Source organism: Empidonax traillii, unplaced genomic scaffold (genome assembly GCF_003031625.1).
Source record: "Empidonax traillii isolate 1590-97213 ecotype Southwest subspecies unplaced genomic scaffold, ASM303162v1 scaffold164:size861626, whole genome shotgun sequence".
NCBI lineage: Eukaryota > Metazoa > Chordata > Aves > Passeriformes > Tyrannidae > Empidonax > Empidonax traillii.
This window is the reverse complement of record NW_020955357.1, coordinates 481,738-504,673: the sequence shown is the minus strand read 5'-3', so window position 1 is coordinate 504,673 and position 22,936 is coordinate 481,738. Positions and strand designations below refer to the sequence as shown.

The 22,936-nt window shown below is 36.4% G+C and overlaps 1 protein-coding gene across 1 annotated transcript in view; it reads right to left on the bottom strand.

Moving 5' to 3' along the window:
- RPS6KA5 (ribosomal protein S6 kinase A5) overlaps positions 1–22,936 on the bottom strand; it is a 76,129-nt gene that overhangs the window by 51,750 nt on the left and 1,443 nt on the right. The window contains exons 2-3 of the mRNA XM_027885330.1: positions 12,539–12,610; positions 867–1,085 (exon numbers count right to left, since the gene is read on the bottom strand). Of these exons, the coding sequence (XP_027741131.1) occupies positions 867–1,085; positions 12,539–12,610 (291 nt within the window). The remainder of the gene's footprint in view (positions 1–866; positions 1,086–12,538; positions 12,611–22,936) is intronic.

Here is a 22,936-nt window from a genome sequence, read left to right as displayed (position 1 = left end):
TGGACATGTGCCCAGTCTGCACTATTTGCTAGGTAATGTTCTTCAGAACTACTGGGCTTGCTCCTCTCTGACTCTTAAAAGAATATAAAAATCAAGCTTTTAATTTTGTTTCATATAAGAGGCTTTTATGGTCTTCTAATTATCCTTGTCACGTAAATTTCTCCATTACTATGTATTTATTTTTAAGTAAATACATCCGTCTCAGGTTTGAGGTTGGGGTGTTTATTTTTTTGTTTCCTCCTTTTTTTAATATTTCAAATAGTATCTGCATTCTATACAAAAGCATCTCGATTCAAAGAATGGTATTATAATATTTATAATAAATATTCACATTCTTTCTCATTTAATCTCTCAAATTTTCCTAAGTTATTAACACTAAATTATAAACACTAAATTTGCTGCTAAGCTGAAAGGTAGAAATATTTTTAATCTTGGAGTGGTACCAAACCTTATGAACAAGCTCTACTTACAGCACAGAAACATGTGATTTTTGATTATTTTTTAACACCCAAAAAATTGACACATGCAAGGTATCTCAATACTCTAAGATCAAATTATTTCACAACAAAAGTTTTGGCATCAAATGCTTCCAGGTCATTGATGAATATACACATACATTTTTTGCTGCATATTAGTCGCAGATACCACCAACCCTCCCAGAGTAGCACACTGAAGTTCAAACAGGAAAACCACAAATACAGACACTGTTGAAGATGAACGGTATTTTGCTTCCTATGCTCTCTCATGAGATCTCCAAACATACTGTACTTAAGGCCACATGAAAAAAACCTACAAAATATTGCAATAAAAGGGCCTTTTTCTTTTTTTTTCATTAACATAAGACTTAAATCCACAAGACTACTCACCTAAAATGAGATGAAGCTTTGTATCTGTCTGGAAGGCATAATGCAACGTGACTAAAAATGGTGATTGTCTAATGTGCTCCAAGACTTGTCGTTCTGTCCTTGTGTGCTCAGTTGTTTTGGCTTTTTGAACTATTGTTGCTTTCTTCAGTACTTTCATGGCATACAGTTTTCCAGCATCATGGCCGCTTACTTTCCTCACTAGGAACACTTTTCCATAGGCTTAAAAAGCGGGGAGAAAACCAAAAAACAAACCAAAGACACAAAAAACACAAGTTATCTACTTGTACTACAGATCTGGCTGATACTGTTATTATTTGCAGTTACTCATTGTTATGGTAAACAGTAATCATTCAGGCTAAAATCTTCCAAAACACTTTTTCTGTTTCAGACTGAACTTTTCTGAGCAAAATACAACCAAATGAGCTTCACAACTGAACACTGCAAGACTGGGAAAACAATCAGTTTCAGTATTTAAAAACAATTTTAAGAGCTGATGATTTCTTCCTTTGTAATAACCTAAAACTCCTATACCTAGAATTAAGCAAGAGTGTAGGGTAAGAGATGCTATTTTTTGTCCTTAAAATAGTCTGCTCATATTTGCACAAGTTACATAGAGAAACCAATTAATTCTTCCCATCAGAATTTAGTACACAGGAGCTTTCTGAGGCTCCCATACCGGACTTAAATGAGAATAAGCTAGAGGAATTCTCAAAAATAAAGTTTTCTGAACACAAACAGTAAAAGTAGTCTTTCCAGAGTTTTAAATATGCTCCATACTGGAATAATAACTGCTCCACATAAGTAAGTATGATACCTCTACTGGACAAACCTGTAGAAACAGTCAAGGTTAGAACTAGTGTGCAGTCACAGAGCCATGATCTCACTGCAATTACAGAGATATAGTGTGACAGGTTGCATGACTGGAATACTGTCATGGATGGTTACATACTTTTTAGGAAAGAGGCCAGCAAGGCGAGGTGGTGCAGTTGCTCTTTACATGAGACAGCAACTGGAATGTATCAAGCTCTGCCTAGGGGTGGACAAAGGAGGAGCCAAGAGCTTATGGGTAAAAATTAAGGGATAAGCTAAAATGGATGACACTCTTATGGGTGTCTACTGCAGGCCATCTGATCAGGAAGAGGAAGTAGATGAGGCCTTCTACAGACAGCTGGAAGCAGCCTCATGATCACACACCCATGGTTCTCGTAACCACCCTGGCAGCTGCTGGAAAGACAGCACACCTTGGCACGCAGGAGCCCAGAAGGTTTTTACAGAGCGCTCATGACAACCTTCCACGAGGACAGATGTGCTGCTGGACCTTGTACTAACAAACACAGAAGGACAGGATGGGGATGTGAAAACAGAGGGCAGCCTTCGCTGCAGTGACCAAGGTAAGATGGTGGAGTACAACACTAAGTAGGATTACAGCTCTGCACTTCAGGAAAACTAACTCTGGCCTCTTCAAGGGTCTACTTAGAGTAACCTCACATGTTAGGTCTCTAGGAGGTAGGGCAGGTCCAAGAGAGCTGGTTAATATTCAAGTATTACTTTCTCCAAGCTTTTGATCAGGGCATCCCTATGGATAAGAAAAAAAGCAATGGGGGCTGAAGATCTGCATGGATGGGCAAGGCACTTCTGACAAAACTCGAACAGAAGAAGGAAGTTTACAGGATATGGAAAAAGGGAAAGGTCACTCAGGAGGAATATAGGAATACTGTCAGAGTATGGTAGGGATGTGTCAAGGAAAGCTGAGGCCCACTTGGAATTAAATATGTCAAGGGATATCAAGGACAACCAGATGGGTTTCTTGAAGGACATCAGTAGCAAAAGGAAGACTTGGGAAAATGTGGGCCCACTGCTGAATGAAGTAGGTGCCCTGGTGACAAAGGGTACAGAGAAAGCAGAGTTACTGAACAGAGTTACTGAACTCTTACTGCTAAAGCTAGCCCTCAGAAATCCCAGACCCTGGGGGTTTTTTCTTGGTCAAGGATAAGGTTAGAAATCATTTAGGCAAACCTCACACCCAAAAATTCATGAGCCCTGAGCTATGCATCCACAAGTGCTGAGGTAGTTACCAGATGCTATTGCTAGGCCACTCTCACTAATCTTTGAAAGGCCATGAAGAACAGGAAAGATTCCTGAGGACTGAAGAGAAGCCAATATCACTCCAGTCTTCAAAAAGGGCAAGAAAAAGGACTCAGAAAACCATAGGCAATTCAGCCTCACCTCCATCCACGGAAAGGTGATGGAACAAGTCATCCTGGACCGGCTGGGAAGATGAAGGGGCAGCAGTGCATGCCGTCTACCTTGATTTCAGCATGGTTTCTGACACCATCTCCCATAGAATTCTCATATGTAAGCTCAGGAAGTGTGGGTTAGCTGAGTAGACAGTAAGGTGGACTGAGAACTGGTTGAATGGCAAAGGTCAGAGGGCTGTGATCAGTGGTACAGAGATCTAGCCCAGAGAAGACAGAAGGGGACTTATTAATGCATACAAATAAATATATTAAGGATAGGTCTCAAGAGGATGAGGCCAGACTTTTTTCAATAGTGCCCAGCAACAGGATAAGAGGTAACATGCACAAACTGAAAAACATGAAATTCCATATGAATATGAGGTAAATCTTTACTTTGAGGGTGACAGCACGTGGGAAGAGGCTGCCCAGAGAGGTTGTGGAAATATTCAAAACCCACTTGCATACAATCCTATGTAACATGTTCTAGGTTAACCTGCTTTAGCAGGGATGAGACTGGGTGGCCTCCAGTAGTTACTTCCAACCCCAACCATTCTGTGTTTCTGTAGGAGATACACACAGAGGATACTATGCAAAAGAATAAGTGTTACTTTTGTAAATGCCAGTAATTATAATTGCTCAAAGATATCAGGAGGAAGGAACAAATATGTGGTTGACTTATTTAGATCAAGGTCTTAAGTTCTCTTACAAAAATGTCTTAAAAACACCAAACAGTCCAAAGAGGGGGGGTCCTCTTATAAATGAAGAGTTATGTTAGCAGACAAAAAGCTAAAAGGTTAAAAATAAATATTCAGCTTTTTCAGAGAAAGCAGGTCACCATAAGAATTCATCTTGCCTGATTCAATCACAGATGAACAGTGAGGAAGACAATTTTCTTGGTTTAGTAAATTATCCACTGCAACAGAAATTGAAGCTCACTGCTGAAAACTCTACCACAGTATCAAAATAGTAGCTGAAAAAATAAAATGGCAGATAAAATTTCAAATAGGTAGATGTAAATTCACATATCATAATAACATACAGTGTTGAAATTGAGGAGAAAAAGAAATAACTGGAGCTACCACAGACAACCCTATGAGAAAACACCAGTAGTAATCCAAAAAAACAAACAGAATTGTTAGAACTTCAAGGAAAGTATTGAAGTGAAGAAATGGCCTAAGTGTACTATCCCCCAAACCTTCAATACAAACCCAGAAATCCCTTATGCTGTGGTACAAAATCTTTGTGTGCTTATATCTTGAATGATGCATGCTAATTTAGTCTCTTCTATCCCAAGCTCCCCTCCTCTCATTAGAAAAAAATAAGTGTAAAACTTAGAAAAATAAAGGAAAGGGTAAAAGAATTCCTCTCATTATAAAGGGAAGTGAACATACTTCCACTCTTTATTTAGCCTGAAAAAGCAGAGTAGTTAAGAAGATTATATAGAGTTTAGGAAAAAAAAAATTACATGAAGGTAAGTGAAGATTTTCATTATATCTAGGAATAAAATAACTAAGGCAATAAATTAAATCATTAGGTACCAACAGTAAGCACATAATATAAATATGGAGTTAAGCTGCTGAACTACTGCTACATAATACTGCAGATGACAAAACTCTAGGGAAATTTAAAAAGACCATATAAATCCCTGAGGGAGAGGAAAGCATAGCAAGTGTTGCTAAACACCGAAGAGAATCTCTGGCTCAGGCAGACCCTGAACTGCAGGCTACTACAAGTTCACTAAGGAAACCATCATTGTATGCCTCTCTTAAGCCACCATGAGATAGAAAACTGAACCAGCTGGTTGTTTTGTCCAACCCTTATAATTACCTTCACATTACTTTCTCAAAAAGAATGTTTAAGTATCTCTAACCTGAAAATACACTAGACCAGAGTATATTGTCCTGATGTGAGACATTCCAATTTAGTTGGTCTTCAAAAATGCTATAGCACATACTACGCTCCTAGTAAGCAATCACATGTAACTCCAGATTATTTTCTGGATTTTCTTCCAGACAGGTAGAGACTTTCAAACTATCCAATGACATGTGGGCTTTTTTCCTACAACTGAGTTCTACTTCATTCAGTATACAGAAGTGATACTGCTCATACTCTGAACAATTCTTTTTAAGAAGTTCTTTACCTGACTCATCACACCCTAAGGAATCATGCTTGGCTTCTTTACAGAACTCATTCTCTGCAATAAGAGCTTTCATAAAATAAGTTTTCACAACATATCTCTCAAGAATGACAAAGAGAGTCAGAATAGGTGAGTGTAAACATCTTTCTATTTTGGGAGACAAATGTGAGATACACAGGACAGTCTCTTTCAAGATTCCCAGTATTGTATTGCATTCTCCAACTTTGTAAGCATTAGAATCTCTAATCTAAACTGGATTCAATGGTCACCAGCTGGACATCAAGAAATGGATAAACAGATGTAAAAAGGTAGCTTTAGTAAAATAGGCACAGGCCATAAATCCTGTCCTGATGTACAGGCACAGATGACCTGAATCAAGGTTGCACAGAGCATAATATAGTAATCACAGTTATACTGTTATGCATATGCACCATTTTAATGTTATTCATCTATTTCCCAATATTGGATATTAACTTATTTTAAGCATCTGAAAAACAGATTCCTACCACTGAGATGACTGTTTTAAAGAAACTGCTTCCAAAAGTAATATTTACATCTTTATAAGGGGATACTTCTCAAAAAACATAGATAACACTTCTGCGTTTACTCGTGCAACAAAAAAAGTGCAGAGAACGGCCTTGTCTTGCATTTCCCAACCGCTAAAAGAAGCGGCACTAGTTTTCATCAGTTTTCAGCTGAAGCTTGAAATTAAACTTCCTTGTTGCCTCTCTGAAAAGCTCAATCTGGAGCATTAAACACAAATTTCCTTAGATTCCCAGGAAACAGTAGTTTTATCAGAAATGCTGGAACATTACGTTAAGCTAAATTAAAATTTAAAAAAAGCCCCATGATTTTAACACTTGGCTACCTGTATCTTTAATCACACTTTATAAAACCATACAAAAACACATCTTAAGAGAGAATGCAGCACCTACTGCAGTTTTACACATAGCATGGGAGAAAGTTATCTGGTGAGTGTAACAGCTGTGAGGAAATCTCTAGAAACAATACTTTTGTTATCATAAAAGAATTTGCAACACAGAGCTTCACCATGGTACAAACTGTATCTTCAGAAATCTGAAAAGAACTGACAGAATGATGAGGATTCTCAGCATTTTTGATGAGAATAAATCTTAAGTAGCACTATTTTAATCAAATGACTCATGATATATTCAACACCAGAATCTCTGATATCACCACAAGAAATCTACTTAGAAGACAACACTGCAAAAGCAATTGATTTGAGTGGCAGCAAGGAGAGAGCACATAAGCTAATTGCAATACCCTTACCTGGTAATTGTATTTCTGAAAAGCTTTTTTAATTTCTCAAAGAGCAACATTTTAATGTTCATTCTCGTAAAATCTCATGCACATCTCATCTACTGCCAAGGCAGAAATATTTAGCCAGCAATATATCCCCCATAATGAACTGCACAGTCACCAAATATTCAGCCCCCAAAATCATTAAAAATACATTAAATGGTAGAAAAATTAAAAGACTATATAATACATACACAAACTATGTTACACTGACCTTGCAGCTTATTATGAGAAATGAAATAAAAATTTAAAGAAAAGAGTAATTATTAGTTGCAGATTTATATGGATATCAACCTTTAAGATGATTAAAAGATTTCATATCAGCAATTTATACCAAATTTTCCCTCAATTTGTGAGACAGAAATACATAGTTGGGTGTTAAAACTTTCTTGTCACTACTGCCTTTTTAATGAATTTAAATTCACAGTAATATATCATAAGTGTATATATTCATAAATATAGATAAAAGTTTACTTAGATATAAATATTCATATAAGTACACATATACATAGTAATATATCATATCATCATTATAAGCATATCACCATCCTAAGTAACAATTCAGCAGGTCATCAGAATATTCTAAAATACACCCTTGCCGAAGGGCAATGAATTAAAAATATAAAATATTCTCTGGTTCTTTGTTCTTTCTGTATACATGCCACCACATTAAGCCACTGCAGTAGACCAGCTAATTCTTGCAGAGAAAAAGGCATGCAATTCTTATTGTTTATAGCACATAGGATGGTTTCTGTGGACTTCTAAATCCATCAAAACTTACATTTGTATATAGGCAGATTTTTAAATCAATCTTTTCAAGTGTTAGCATACACTGTACCTCACTCTTAAATTACATTTTTACTGTCAGTGTAAAAGTAATCATGAGACAATACAGGAAGAGACTCAGAGATACAAAATAAACTTTCTTGTGTTCCTGTATGATATATACCTAATGACCTCTTTTCTCTCTACTTTAGATTTAATCTTCCTAAGGAATTTGCGAGAACTCTCACTGTGTAGGCATTTGAATTGAAATTTGGCATGTGGCAAAGTTAGAAAGGCATATAGCTCTAGAAGCTAAAAATGAGGGGAAAAGCCAAGCAAAAATCTTAATAAATATCAAATAATAGCATTCTGAACAAACATTTCCAAATTGTCTATGACCAAACTGTCAAAAACGAAGCAAATGATGACTATTAATAAGAAAGGCAAAAAGTGACAGGAGAGTGTAAGCTGCAACTTAAAATATGCTTTATATCAGCATTTTGCTGCTTTTTTTTCCTTTTTCACCTTTTTAAAAAAGTGTTATTACAATAAATAGGTCTAGCAGGCAATACATGCCTAACTTTTTTTTCTTTTTAAAGCACGTAAGTTTTGAGAAAGCAGCTCACATGTGCAAGACAATCTACCGCTGGATAAGCATGGCATTAATTTTTAATTATTACAAAAATTAAAGTAAATATTTTTCTTCCAAAATTGTTTAAAAGGTACTGCATACTGTTGAAGTTTGATGAAGCCAGAACAATAACCAAGAGCTGCCTGGATCATATTCTTATTTTCTTCTTCCCTTCTTAAGTGTAGGATTGTGATTGCTATTCTCTCCAGTTATACTGAACCACTTCTGCCATTATTTCCAATAGGAATCTTTGCTACTATTTGCAATTTATTGTCCAGATTCTTTCAAAGTTCTCTGATGAGTGAATAAGACAAATTTGTCCACGTTCTTTGACTGAACACAGTTCCCTCTTTTCAGTCTCTTCTTCATACAGAAAAATAATTTCTTTGTTTCCAAGGCCTGTCTCCAACTGGTCACCCCACCTACCGTTGAGGATACATCCTAGCTGTCCTCAGCAGAAATTGAAGTAAAATATTTAATTGGAGTTTGGAATTGCTTTTAAACACTCACTAATTTTGGTTCACACTCCTAAGCACAGTGTCCACATTTCTTTCTCCTTCTTTTATGAGAGAATATTTTATATTTTCTTCAATATGCTTTGAAAAAACTAACTTCCATTTTACAGTCTTTACTTCATCAGAATACTTTCTGACCTCTTAGATGAAACTTCATTCTATGTTCTTGTATAACAAGATTTCTGAGATGGTTATTTAAATATGACATTCATCCCATTTATTTTGTTCCCTTCATAGCAATAAATCCTTCAGATTCTAAGTAACTTCCCCATATAAGGATAATACTCTTCCCATGTAAGCACTTAATTCAGAGAAGTCATGTATTAAACACTCTCTTTTATATGTGGCAGCTAGATTCTTATTTCTCATTATTTTTTGTCTTCATGGACAGCAGTTCAAGAGGTGGACCGGATTATTAGTGAACATGCTCAGGAATCATTTGTATTGTCTCTTAAGCGCAGTTCAAAGAGTGAATGAAAGTGGCATTTATTAAAGTTAAGTAGGAAAAAAAAGGAATAATCTATCCACAGAAAAATGCGTGGCCCGGAATGTACTCTGACAGTGTTTTGTTATTTTAAAAACATATTTACAAAGGATGAAGCAAATACGCCAAGTGGGTGTGCATAAATCAACACAGCCACCTTCTCCTGTTGTTCCCTTCCTGCTCTGGGAAGCAATTAGATTGCTGAAAAGTAACCTTCTTCTTCTGTAGGATATACACTGGTTTGCTATGTCCCAGAGAGAAAAACTTTAACTAGATAGGAGGGACGTGCTGGAAACATGAATTCAGGGGACAGGAAATCTGAAAATTCCGTATTTGCAAGGCTATACAGAAACAGAAGGAGAAGAGGACTTAAGTGAAAACAAAACCAGATTGCAATTGCAAAAAAGAATATACTGAGTACAACACAGGCAAGTCAGAGAAGTCAAGCAAGTAATTATGTGCTCCCAGAGCAACAAGTCCATTATTAACAGCTTTAGTAGGAGTGGCATACTGTCATGTATTTTGTTTTACTGATGTAAAGTATTACTGATTTCTTCAAGTTTATTTATTAATATCCCTTTAATGCAGTTAAAAGGATATAACTCAGACTTTTGCTTCCTTGTCTTTTCTGCGAGATTCAGGTCAATAGACAGACGTGTATACTGTGATACTATTTTAATACCAAAAATCAAAACATAACAACATGCCTCCAATTGAGATAGTGTGCATAAGAAGAAATCAGACCTAAAGAAATGTAAGAAATCAATTCAAATTAAAGAAAAAGTAAGTATGAAATTATGCTAAAGGCATAGTATGAAAAAAATGTTACCACAAAAAATTGTTTCCACAGGAAAAACATCAGCACACATGGAAACTATTTCTAATAATCTTAAATATTTTATTTTTAAAACATAAAGCTTAAAAATGAAGTTTTAAATAAACTTTCACTGCTGTTACCTGAAAAGAACCACTGAGTCTGTAAGAAACTACCACAATTACATATACTTTAACAAAGTATCATTTAATTTAACATGATTTCCATATCTTCTTTGGTTATTCCAGTTGCTTCATAGCAGACTATACTTAAAAATATTGCAATTAGTTTAAGCAGCGCGTACAGTCATCATTGAATGTAACTGTGGGGTTTCAATATGTTCTGCCTTGCATTACTGTAGGTTGATTATCAGTTTGAAGACACTGCATGCTGCATAACTCCACAGCGAAACATTTTAAAACAGCATCACAGTTTTATTTAGCATTAGCTATATTACAGTACTAGCAGTAATACCTAAAACCTCAGACCAGGATAAAGTTTTCATTACCAGAGTAAAGATAATTCTTGTCTATTTGCTTATAGTAATACCCAGAACGTTTCTCAAGTTAGAAAATTAAACATCCTCAGCAAGAACATCTTAGGAAGGTTGCAGAATCTCCGCTACTGGAGGTTTTCAAGAGTGAACCCCCATCAGGGATGATGCAGGTATAACTGAATGTGTCTTGGGCCAGTCAACCAACTAAGGGACCTCTTAGAGTCCATTCCAGTCTTGCTTTCAGCTATGCTATGTTCCTGCAAACAATGACAACTGGTAGATGGTCACTCCCCAAAAAGCAAAAAAAAAAAATGGTCCATTCTGATCAGGTCACTGGCATTTAATGCTGTCTAATAATTAGCAAGTCGCAACCTCTGACATGTCGTGCACAAGTCTCAGCTGTGATAGGCTTGAAGCTGAACAAAGCTTCTTGGCTGCCCTGATGATTTAGATTTCTGAAGAAAGAACCTCAGGCTGTGGTTAAAATTGCGCACTAAAGAAGCAGGAAAAAAAAACCCAACCAAAAAACCATCACACACCACAAAAACTACTCTTCCTACAAATGCCATTCCAGAATACCCAAGGAGTCCTAAAGTTAGCAGGAATCTTTTAGTAGACATCAAACTATTTCAAGAACTAAGACAGAAGACATTTCTGGAGCAACAAAACTACTAGAGCAGGATGAAGTCAGACAGGCATGCTTCGTCGGCTTTTTCTTTTTTTACCTCACACATACACACGCTGTCAATTCCATTATGAGCCCATTGGAGTAGACTTTTCTGGAAGGGATCACTCAAAAATTATCCTGTTAGCCTGAGAGAATTATACATGTGCATAATTCACAGTTTTGCACTGTGAGTCTATGGATTACCTGCTATGGTTAAGAGTATCCCAGGCTAACAGAAATTTGACCAATCTGTTCATGAAGAAGAGAGGGCATGAAAAGTAGCTATGAATCACAGACAGCAGTTCAACAGCAGCAATAGGGTATTTCAGAGGTTCTGCCTAAAGACAGTAGGTCAGGCTACTAGTCTGAACTTGAAGACTGACACTCAGAAACCACCAAAACTTATTTTGTACCCCAAATGCAATTGTTGTAATATTAGGGTGATCTCAGACTAATAGTAGAGGTAACAAAAAAGGACAAGTTTTCATGTCCATACACACAGGTATATAAACACAAATTCAGCCAATATTTCCACAGCAGGAGAGAAAGACATTTTCACATAAATGCATGATTTATAACTTCATTTTGGCAACCCCACTCAGAAAAATATAGTTGCTTCTAACTATGAATGTCTTCAAATATTAAAGCCTCTACCTCTAACTACTGAAACTCAACAAGGGTTGAAAACTAAGCATATTAAATCTAAATTTTAAAAAAACCTTACTTTAGAAACAGAAAAATATACTCTTGGGTGATTCAACTGCTTAATAAATTTACGACAGAATCTATACGACAGCTAAAATTGAAAATCAAAACCCTATGCTCTTTCCAGTGATGAAGCAATCTGTGCAATTATAGCCTCACTGACACCCATTAATGCCTAATAACACCCAAATATTTAATATAACTAACGTAAAACTTCTATAGACCTTGATGATAGTCCACCTACATGATCATTCCAATCCGCTCAACAATGCCTATGATGCTAATACTGACTAAAGAAAAAAAAAAAAGCATAAACAACCTAAAAAGAATAAAAGACATTACTTCTGGTCTGTACACGAGCCTCTGTCCGTCCCTTTTGCAAAGGAATAAAATTTTTTTTGCTGGTTACAGTCAGTAATCCTACAACATCCTACAATGTGCTGAAATCCACAATACACCAATGAACATTTTCATCCCCAAAAATACTGGGATTTGACTAGGACAGAGAGAGACTTGTGGAGCCAACATCAACTCTAAAACAGATTAGGTAAAGAGTGGAGCATCCTGTTCAATAGTTTACTAACATTACTGGGTTTTTCCCAAACATTGTTTGAAAACTTATTAAAATTACCAAGATCATGCCTTACCGTAGATCAGTTTTTTCACAAACTATATTAAATTCTCACAAATATTCTTCCATTTTTTTAAAGAAGTGTATCTTTAAAAGTGCTGCAAGTGCTGTAACATGCGATCTCCAATTTTGCACAATATTTGTGAGAAAAAGAATACAAAAGTGGTATCTTCCTAAGGAATGTTCCAATTACCAAAATCTCAGCTAGAAAACAAAATCATACTTAAGAGTAATGTTTCCAACATTTAACGTAAAAATAGCGCATCTTACCCCCTGTTCCAAGAACTTTCAGGAGCTCAAAGTTTTCAATGCCAACTTTCTCTGCATGGCCTGTCAAATTTGCTGAGGAAGAAAAAAAAATCATTTCAGATATGTAGTACATTGAAACATCATTCTTGTCATCTTACTACACCCTTCAGTAAAAACAAGTTAGCAGATGAATTAAATAAGCAGTACGAAGAGGACATCCCAGTTGCACATTGTATTTGACTTGAAAAGCAAGGGAAAGTAATTTTCTTGCTGCCATCAGTGTACCTGAAGGTATAAAATCACAGAATAACAAATGAAGCCCACCTAGTTTGTATACAACATTTTTCATCGTATCACTGGGCACTTCTGAAAAGAGTCTATTTCCACCTTGTCTGTAATCTCCAGTCACACAGTATAGACAGCAATCAGGTCATCCCTTAGTTCTAGCACCCTGAATACTCTCATTTTCTTGGGTTTTATGGTGCTTGGGATGACATAAACAAAGCTCCAACAGTTGCTCATGATTTTAACACAGGATTACTAAAGACTCTTCACTACTATCAAGCAGAAATTACCTTGAATCTGCATAACTCACAAGTATGGAAAAATCTAAGGTGCTACAAAGTTGTTTCATTTGTTGTGCAGTTTGGAAAGGTTCTGTTTATACAAATCTATAGCACTTGGAGTACTTTCTTTTCTAACCTACATTTTTCTAAGCAGAGAGGTGAAGAGCTCTGTTTAAATAAAGGAAATGAGGAGGGTTGGTTTGTTGTTGTTTATTGTGTTTTTTTTCTTTTCTAAGCTGCTACAAGAAAGCCTTAACCAGTTGCCATATTTTTCATCTTTCATTCCTATCATAATATTAGCCATCCATTTGCAATTATATGACTGCAGACCATTCAGCAAAACCGTTCACTCAAATGATCCAGGTTAAAAGCAGTAAGACAAAAAAATAACTAAGTTTGATTATTTCTAACCAAGTTCAGTTCCCTGATCCAATTTAATGAGCAGCTGCATAAGCAGTTTTACTTGCACAATTAAGGATGCAGCATCAAGCAGCAGAAGCTGCAGAAGCTGGCATGGCTACTACAAGAATGCCTCAAACAGAAACTTCTAGGCAAACTGTATGTTTAAAGGGTAGTAAAGAGAAAAACTCCTCAGTTTGGATGGGAGATGCTGACATTAACTTTTTCATTTTACAGAAATTCTCATTTGGTTTGACATTTTTAAGAAACTTTATCAAGACACGTGCTCCCTAAACTAGTACCAAAATGTGTAGTTAATGTCCATTCACAGAACTGCAGTAACTCAACAACTCAAAACAAACTGAAAACACAAAGCTTTTGAAAGACATTCCTCTGCAAAGGATGGACAAGTATAAAAAACCCTAACACTAAATAAATTAAAAAGCAAATTTATGACTTATTCCAACAATCCTACGAGTCTGTACACACAAACAAAATTCACCTAGTTGGGTCAGGGCAACATTAATGCTCTCAATGCAAGACACTGATGAAATCTCATCTAAAATGAGATTATTTTCAACTCTTATCATTCATCTTTTTGAGGGATCAAGCAAAGTTGGAATAAGTGCAGAGAGATCACTTGAAATCACTAGGAGATCATAAAGTCTAAAAGAGCTTACAGAATTTTTTCTTGTGTGGACTGAAGTACACATGACAACTTTTGCAAACCTGAGGGAATCTACAAGCTATCCTAATACATTTTAAAAATAAAATAAAAACACACAAAATGATTATTAGAGAAACCTTACTTTTGTGATCAGTTCCATTTCAATAATGTGTACTAAGCAAGACAGTACCAGAATCCTTAACAAACCAATGAGTCAATATGCACCACAGGAGTTGAACTGAAGCTTGCTGTACTACTTTTCACTGCAAACAGAACAAATAGTCGTGCTAATGTTACATCACACTCACAGCTTAAGACAGCAGTAAGGAAGCTGCATTCATGTGCCAAGAAAGGAGATACAGCAGGTAAGGCAAACCCAGACTTGAGTTAGTGTCTATTCAATGAGAGTATGCCATGTCAAAGCAGCAAACTGTTTTCAAGCAAGTTAACATTACATATCGCTCTTCTTAACAGCTGCTGAGAATTGTGCTCAACATACACAGTTTCAAAACGCTGTCCTTCCTGTTAGGGACATCAGGAGTCAGGAACTATTCTAAACAGACTAGGGTAGAGTGGTCACAGTTTTAATGAAGCAGTGGGCATCACTAAAGAGATTCAGGGCACAAAACTTCTCTGGATACTAGCTAAGTATGTGCTGAACTCAGAACGGGAAGAAATTTTTCACTTAGAAATCCACTGATTTGAATCTTCCATGATGGACTACTCCAGAAAGGTTTTACCATCTCACATCCTTTAAGGGTGTCAGCAGAAGGTTTTTCCATAAACATCCTTCTAGGAAGCAAAACAGTCATTTAATCCTGCCATGCTCTTGGAACTGAACAGGAAGACAGAGAGTGGAACCCAGTGAAATGCTGCATCTCCAGTAACATGCTGAAGATTTGTAATGCTGGTTATAGTCCTAAAAAGAGATCAAGTTCTAAACTCAACCCACTCATCTAAACTGTACCATAAACTCACATTCAATAACATTAGTAAAACCTTTACCACTTTCATGAGGTTACACAATAAAAATCTGAGTGATATATAGTTTGAATTATTACGTACTTGTTTCAGTGTGAACCATAATTTTACACTATCCACTTAATCCCATTTTTATGTCCCTTTAGGATGCTTAATGGCATTATCCTAGAAAAAAACTCTCTCACAATTACTCCCTATAGAGCAAGACATAAAATTATCCTTAATTAAAAAATAAACAAATCTTCAAAGCTGCAAAAGGTTAACAACGATTTCCAGAAAGTGCTTCTCCTGATATTGCCACATGGAGACAGCTTTCTCCCACAGCCTCAGTTGCAGTGTTCAGTCCCTCTCTCAAGAATAACACCCCAAGTAAAGCAAGCTAAAGAGTTTGTCTGTGCCACTTTCTTATGACAGCATGAGAAGAGTCCTTTGTCTTCATCTGCTGAAACCAGCTGCAGCACTTTGACATTCTAGCAGAGATGGAGTACAGTTTCTCCAGGATGAAAAGTCATCATACTGACATTTCCTTCAACTTGCTTTCAGAAGCACAAATCTCAGAAGATGAATTATTCTGTTCCCCAGTCACTCTCAGGAACATGACCACTTTTGGAGGACCTTTCACCACCAATGCTTTCTGGAATTACAACACTGTTCCAAGTTTGAGAGACTTGAAAGGACTGCACCAAGACAGTCACTCCACTAGAATTGCACAGAACACTGAAAGGTTTCTCACCCCTCACAGACATCATCGTGCTAGAACTGGTATCAGAACCTGATCCAACAACTGCCTCTGCAAACGACACAAAGACAGTTTATGTGGCAAGAGTGCAAAAGGACGTGCATTGGTGCATAGAAAGCAGTTTTGGAAACAGAAAGTTTACTTCTCCATGCACTTTTTTCTTCAATTGTGTTGAGACGTCAGCTGAAATGCACCAAGGAAGGGAACTAAGTTTGGACAGGAACAAAACTACTGCCCACATCAACAGGATGAGAGTTTCTCCACAAATAATCTGAAGTTACATATAGCACAGAAATATAAAGGATGGTTGTACATAATGGGGGGAGGAAACTAATGTATTCTCTTGGTGAAAAGCTCACTGCATAGGTGCACAATTAGAAAGTTTCCATTTACTGATGTTCTACTACAGTCCACGCTAATCAGCATCACACCAACATGGTTAAGGAGGAGAACATGCAGCTGAAAACAACAGCGAGAGATAACCGATCAACTCAGGAACAAATAACGAAGGGAAAGGCCAAGACATCATAGCATCCATAAAAACAAAGAGAAAATAGAAGTATAGGTCACAAACATCACTTCTGAAGGTAGAAGGCAAGCAAATATCTAGAAATATTATCACTGTGAAGACAAGCCTCTACATGCAGGGACACCAGTGCATGGACATCAGGACTGACATTCTCGGTGCCCTGGAAGTAGGGCAGTCTGTAACTCTGGGAAGCAGAATCACATTTCTGCTTGATGGAGGATCTCCAGATGACATAAGAGACAGGACTGTCATCTGCACTGTACCTGACCTTTGAGATGGCCAAGAGTGAACTAAGAACTGTGCAAACTAGTACTGTGCAATGGTTCTATTAGCTTTTAATTGCACTTTTATGATCCTGAGAAATAATATTTCAACAGTGTTTATTTTCGAGTTAAAGTATGTTCTGTCCTCTGTTTCTGGACTCCATTGCATACAGGTTTTGAAGCAGACAAACAAAAGTAGAGCTTTCTCTACTGAACTAGATCAAGTGAACTTCCAAAACAAGCACTGCCTGAAAGCTGCACCTTGTCTCTGCTATTCTCTGCAACACGAGAGCAACTCTGCTGTCTTATTGACCAGAACAATAAAAATCAGGAAATTTTAAGAAGAATAGAGAAAACAATAAGGAAAATGAGACAGAAGACACTCTGCAATATTCCAAACTATTAGGTAGCAGTGTCTGGTACCAATATTGACTTGATTTGAACCTGTTACTTCAGAGAATGGCCCATCCTCCCTCCCCTAACAGATCTTAAGCCATAGCAACAAAGAACAGATGTTGTTTTAAAACTTATATGAACACAAACTTGAGTTTATGCCTTACTCAGAGTGAAGAGTGGGTGTTTTTCCTTGAAATTGAGCAAAACTAGCACATTCCTTTTTGGGGAAAGAGAAAAAAAAAAAAGAGAAAAATTACACCATGCAATAGGAAGTAAACAACTATTATTTGTAAGACACTAAAGAAAAAGGATCTAAGATGCTACACTGTTTATTTGCTATACACTTTGATTGTAACCGGTTCCAGCAACTGAGAACTATTTGTGAAGGGAAGTGAAAGTATTCTACCCTACTTGAAATGTGACAGACTATCACCACCTAGTCACTCTCAGGCCACTGATCAAGAGCACCATTTAATCAGGTCAGGGTCCTATCTTACAAATTTAAAATGGAATTTAAAAACCGTAACGTCTCAAGTACATTTTTCTTAAAGACAGAATGTAGAGCAAAAAATAAAAGACACACACAGTTGTGAACTTGCGTGAAAGAAAAGAAAAAGCAATTCATGTTACCTGAACTCTAGGATCACGAGTAAGGTAACTAGGGTGGTAACTACTGTTTGTCTAGAATATTTGATGCTTAAGGAGAAGACCCTCTGAACTGAAAGAAAAAAAAAAATTAAAGCTCTCACAAAGCTGCTGATGCCATTCTAGAAGGCCTGAAAGCCTAACTTTACACAGCCAAAGATGTCAACAACCTCTAAAGTACTAGTCGAGTCAAATACAGTACCTGGAAATTCAAAAGCATGAAATGTTGTGGGGAACATGATAGGAAATTGTCATTACCATTATGAAAACAGACTGTAACTGCAGAAGACTATCCCACTAGTTTTATTATTTGCACATCAGAGGTTGAAATGAAAAAGTCCAGACATCTGAGATTAACAATCCAGACTCACAATAGTCTGAACTGGAAAATGCTCCATGTTACGATCCGTTCAGATTCAGCAGCAGAAGCCTTTTTCTCTTACAGAGGTGATTTTGCCACTGGGTTTATCATTACTGTGAGATGAATCACTATGAGGTCACCAAGATTCAGCCTAGAAGCACCTCCACAGTTAGTTAGAAGCTTAATGTGCAGTAATACTATACATCACATATTAGCAAAAAAAAAAAAAAAACCACAAACCAAAGTAGGCAAGATGCTAATGAATAAAATTGCTATAGATATCTAATGCTGAACAGAGTTGAAACAATCAGATATCTAGGATTGCGCATATCTTTTCAAAAAATGAAATTATTTCTAAGTACAAGATACAAATCAGCTTTGGTTTTCTGTACCATCAGAAATCAGTACAACACTGTAAAAAAATACACTTTATTCAGTCACAGCCACTTTGGACACACTGCCAAAAGTAACAGTTTATAGATTAATTTATCAACAAAAAAAAGAGCAACTGATAACTTATATACTGATGGAAGATATTTACATATTAATTTATGCAGACATTAACCAGGAAACTTAGGAATTATCTTCAGAATTATCTTCTCCCAGGTACAGTTTTTATAGCCATCTGTCCAAGCCAGTATAAAATATTACAGATGTCAACAAAAAATGAGAAGACGAAACAGTCATAATAGATCTCAAAACAAACCATAAACCCAATAAACTGACTGTGTATAATGCGAGTCCTTCACAAACCAGGTCATCTGCCTATCTGCAGACTGAGTCAGAAGCCAAGAAATCTTAGGAGAGCTTACACCTCATCATCAGGATTGTATGGGGGGGAGGAGACAGAGAGAGCATTTACCCTGAGATACCAAATTATGCAATGAAGGGGATTCAATAGAAATATTTATATTGGCAAATCACATCCTCAGATACCAAGGCCTTCTGATACATTAAAGCAATTCTGGCTTCTGAATAAAATCTTAACATGCATTAACATGGCACATAAGACTCCTAGTTCTTCTGTGAAATCGAGTAGGAGCTTTTAAACCATCACATTTTAGAATACATTTGATCAAAGCTGATAAAGAGGTTGACAATGAAGACTGCAACTACTAGTCCTCATTTATATTAGTCATTTCACAGAACATCACTGAAAAAATGATCAATGGTACCAGACACTTGTACAGATCATTTTAGCCAGATTTGTTAGATTCCAAAGCCTAGAGGGAGGAAAACAAACAAACAAACTACACCAAACAAAAAGCTACAAACACAACCCATGAAAGATCAGTAGTCCTTCTCCTTCCACAATCAAAGCTACCAGAAGATAAAAAACAATAAATTCATAAACTACAAAACATTTTTAGAAAGTACTGTGTAAAAAGTAAAATCCAGAGATTTAAGTTGTATTAAAGACGATTCATAAACTTGAAAGACTCTTTATACTTCTCACAGGAATCCAAGAACACATATATTTTAGTGCTCAAAAGAGAAAAGTAGAAGCAAAAGCAATCCAAGCTCTGAAATATTCAACTATTAGTGTCTCCTGATCCCTCGACAATATATAGAATTAGTAGAGAAGTACAAAAAAAAAAAAATCTGTGTCCTACAGAAAATATGATTTTAAAAGTATCTTTCAAGTTTTATAAGGTTTCATTTTAAACATAAAAAAATTAAATACTGTATAGGTGCCAGATGTACCTCCACAGTGAAGCCTGCACACCATTCAGTGCATGATTCATCCTGTTCTTTAGTCATAGGAATTTTCACAATTCCTCAGGATGTAACATGAACCTTACAGTTTACAAGTAAATCCATTCTAGTTTAAGTTCTCATTCAAGAAGGTGTAACTAAGAATTTGCATTATTAAACACTCCAGATAATCCACGTATTTCTTTTCTGAAGTCTTTTATAGTTTAATACTGAATTGTAAATTTGACTCAAATTCTTCTGCCTCTGGAGCCTTGCATCCCACCATTACACTGATTTCTAGTCTACACATGCCTCTTCCCATGCATGTATTAACAGTCAGGCAAACTGAAGCAAGTTCTTTAGCCCAAAGCTTGTGGTAACATTAAAACAGAGCCACCATCCCCTTCAAAACAGACTTTCCAAAAAGGAAAATAACTTCCTAAAGCAAAAAAAAACCCCAACATATACAGAGGTCATCATCCCATATATTCACAGAATGTCTCAAGTTCCCTTGAAAATCCCAGTTTTGCTAATCTCTGCCTCTCCCTGGACAAAGCAGGGAGTGCACATGCATGCCAAGGTGTAGGGCAACCTCCTACACAGTCACTCACACACACATAAGATGTAGAATCCTTTGATTGCTATTTTTTTGTGAAAATTAAAAGCTATGACATAGGCCAAGGGGAGGTAGGGAGGAAATCTTCCTGTTAACAGTTCTATTTCCTTCTTAGCTTCTGATATCACAAGACTTTCCCTCACTTTTCATATCCTTCCCGACCGCACAAAATGTTTCCTGCAATAGGTTTTACATTTGCCATTTTTCAGTTCCACGGCACTACCAGGAAACAGAAATGTTAAGATGCAACATCGTTCTTTTTTCATTGTAAATAATACGTAGTTTCTTAGGTCTACAAAACGATTGGAAGTGGCATTAGCTCTGAAGGTTAGCCTTCAAAAAATAAAACTTTTCCCTTTACAAGATTCCAGAAATTGATGCTAGAGAAAATTTTGTTTTCTTACTATTTTCACTGGAGAGTAAGAGTCAGAGGCAGTCACCACTTCCTATTATTTGAACTTTGGCACATTTGTTTCTACTTCCTGAAAAGAGATGGTGATTCCACTTTCCCCAAAAACTCGTTTTCCTTCCCAAAATGAGAAATGAAAGATGGTAACTATTCTGAAGTGGCTAAATTGTGAGGCTTCTACCCAGATAGAAACGATTTGGTGTCAGGAACAGAAAAAACCTTGCTAAATATATTGGGAGAAAATAATTATTAAATGAAACATGTCCTAAAAGTCACTGCTGTGTCTAATCTGTAAAATATCCAACTGAAGGAACAACCACTGAAATATACACATACTTAGTTTTCCCAGCAGCAAAGGGACATTCCAATTCTTTTCATCATCAAAATAATACACATATATACACACACAGAGCAGTGCCCAGTATCTGTAATCCAGCACATCACATGGCACCACAGAAGCAGTCAAGTGTTACGCACCACAGTTCCTTCCCTATCACAGACCCAATCTACATGCCTATCAAGTGATGTTTTTTCAGTAATTACTTTTTGGTCACACAACAGATGAGTTCCAGGGCTCTAGGACCATTAGATAAAGAGCTAAAATTAAACTTGACCCTACATATCAAAGCCAGCACTGTAATTTCAAAGTCAAAGTTTAAAAGAAGTCAAACCATGGTATGATAAACAATCAACTGAGAGTTGTGTAGAAACAGCACTGCACAGGCTCTAACTGTGCACTTTAATATGCCACCATATTTGCTTAAAGATAACAACAATCATCTGTTTCATTCTTTAAAATACTAATTTCATCTTAAATTCATGTTTCCATAGTATGCTCACTTACTCAATTGACCATAATCAATGCCTGCCCCTAAATGATTTAATATTTTTAGAGCAATCCCAAGATCAAGTAATTGCAAATACAAAATACTAGTTGATCTGAATTAGAAAGTTTGTTATCATGGGGTTCAAGCAACAACTTCTACTATATGAAAATAAGGCTCTCCCTTCTCAAAGAAGTCACTATTTCTATAAGAATAGTACCTCCTTTCAAATAATTGTGGAGACCAATCTCTTTTTGATCTGCCAACTCGCAGCTACTTTCGATATGTAATTCTAAATTATTCAGTTAGTCACAGAGATAGCACCATCAAAGAAAGAACACAGAGATGAGGGGACCCCCGGAATTTAAACCAATTGCACATATCATATTCATAATATACAACTACAGCATTTAGAATGACAAAGATCTACTGTCTGCAAATTTTAGTTCTTACATGTCCTCTTACCCTCTTTCCCAAAATAAAGCGAAATCAAATAATCACGCTGCACGTTTTAAAGCTGTGGTGGGTTGACCCTACCCAGCAGTTAGGCATCCACACAACCACACCCAGTACAAAAAACCCCTTAAATATCCAAACTATCCTACAAATTTATGTATTTCTGTATCAACAGAAGCTGACTGTAACTTTTCAAACTATTGTATCTCTCTGCATTGTATAGAGGCAAGTTCTGAAACAGTATCTTCATACCTCTTGCATAGCAATGACACTATTGACACCTTTAGGAGTAGGAGTCTCCCAGGAGTACATGACAGAGCAGCTCCCTCCTCCACTCTAGTGCTCCAGAAATAGACAAGTCATTGCTAGAAAGCATTTTTCAGAAAGCAGAGTTTTCTAAACACTTAATAACAAGAGAACAAGGAAGGGAGAAGCAGCTGAATCCTACTAAACTGAATTTCAGAAGCTTAAAGAGATAAACCAGGTTGAGAATTTTTAAAATAAAAGTGACTATTTGCACTTCATGGATCTATAAAGCTTTATAATCAGGATCAAAATCAAAGTCTAGTTTATACAAATGTTTATTACTCAAACTATCTCTAAATATCTATCCCTCAGGGATATGTATTCTCAACTTCAATAAAAGAAAACTAGGCATAGCTAGGTAAATATACTGAATAAATGTGCAACTGAGCAACACTCATCGAGACAACTATGTTTTCCACCAGCTCCTTCGCTTCTTTTTGAAAGAAGGAAACTACAGTCCCTTTGGTTTCTGCGTAGCTATCAGGAAGACCACCTTTTTTTTTTTTTTTTTTTTTTTTTTTTTTTTTTTTTTTTTTTTTTTTTTTTTTTTTTTTTTTTTTTTTTTTT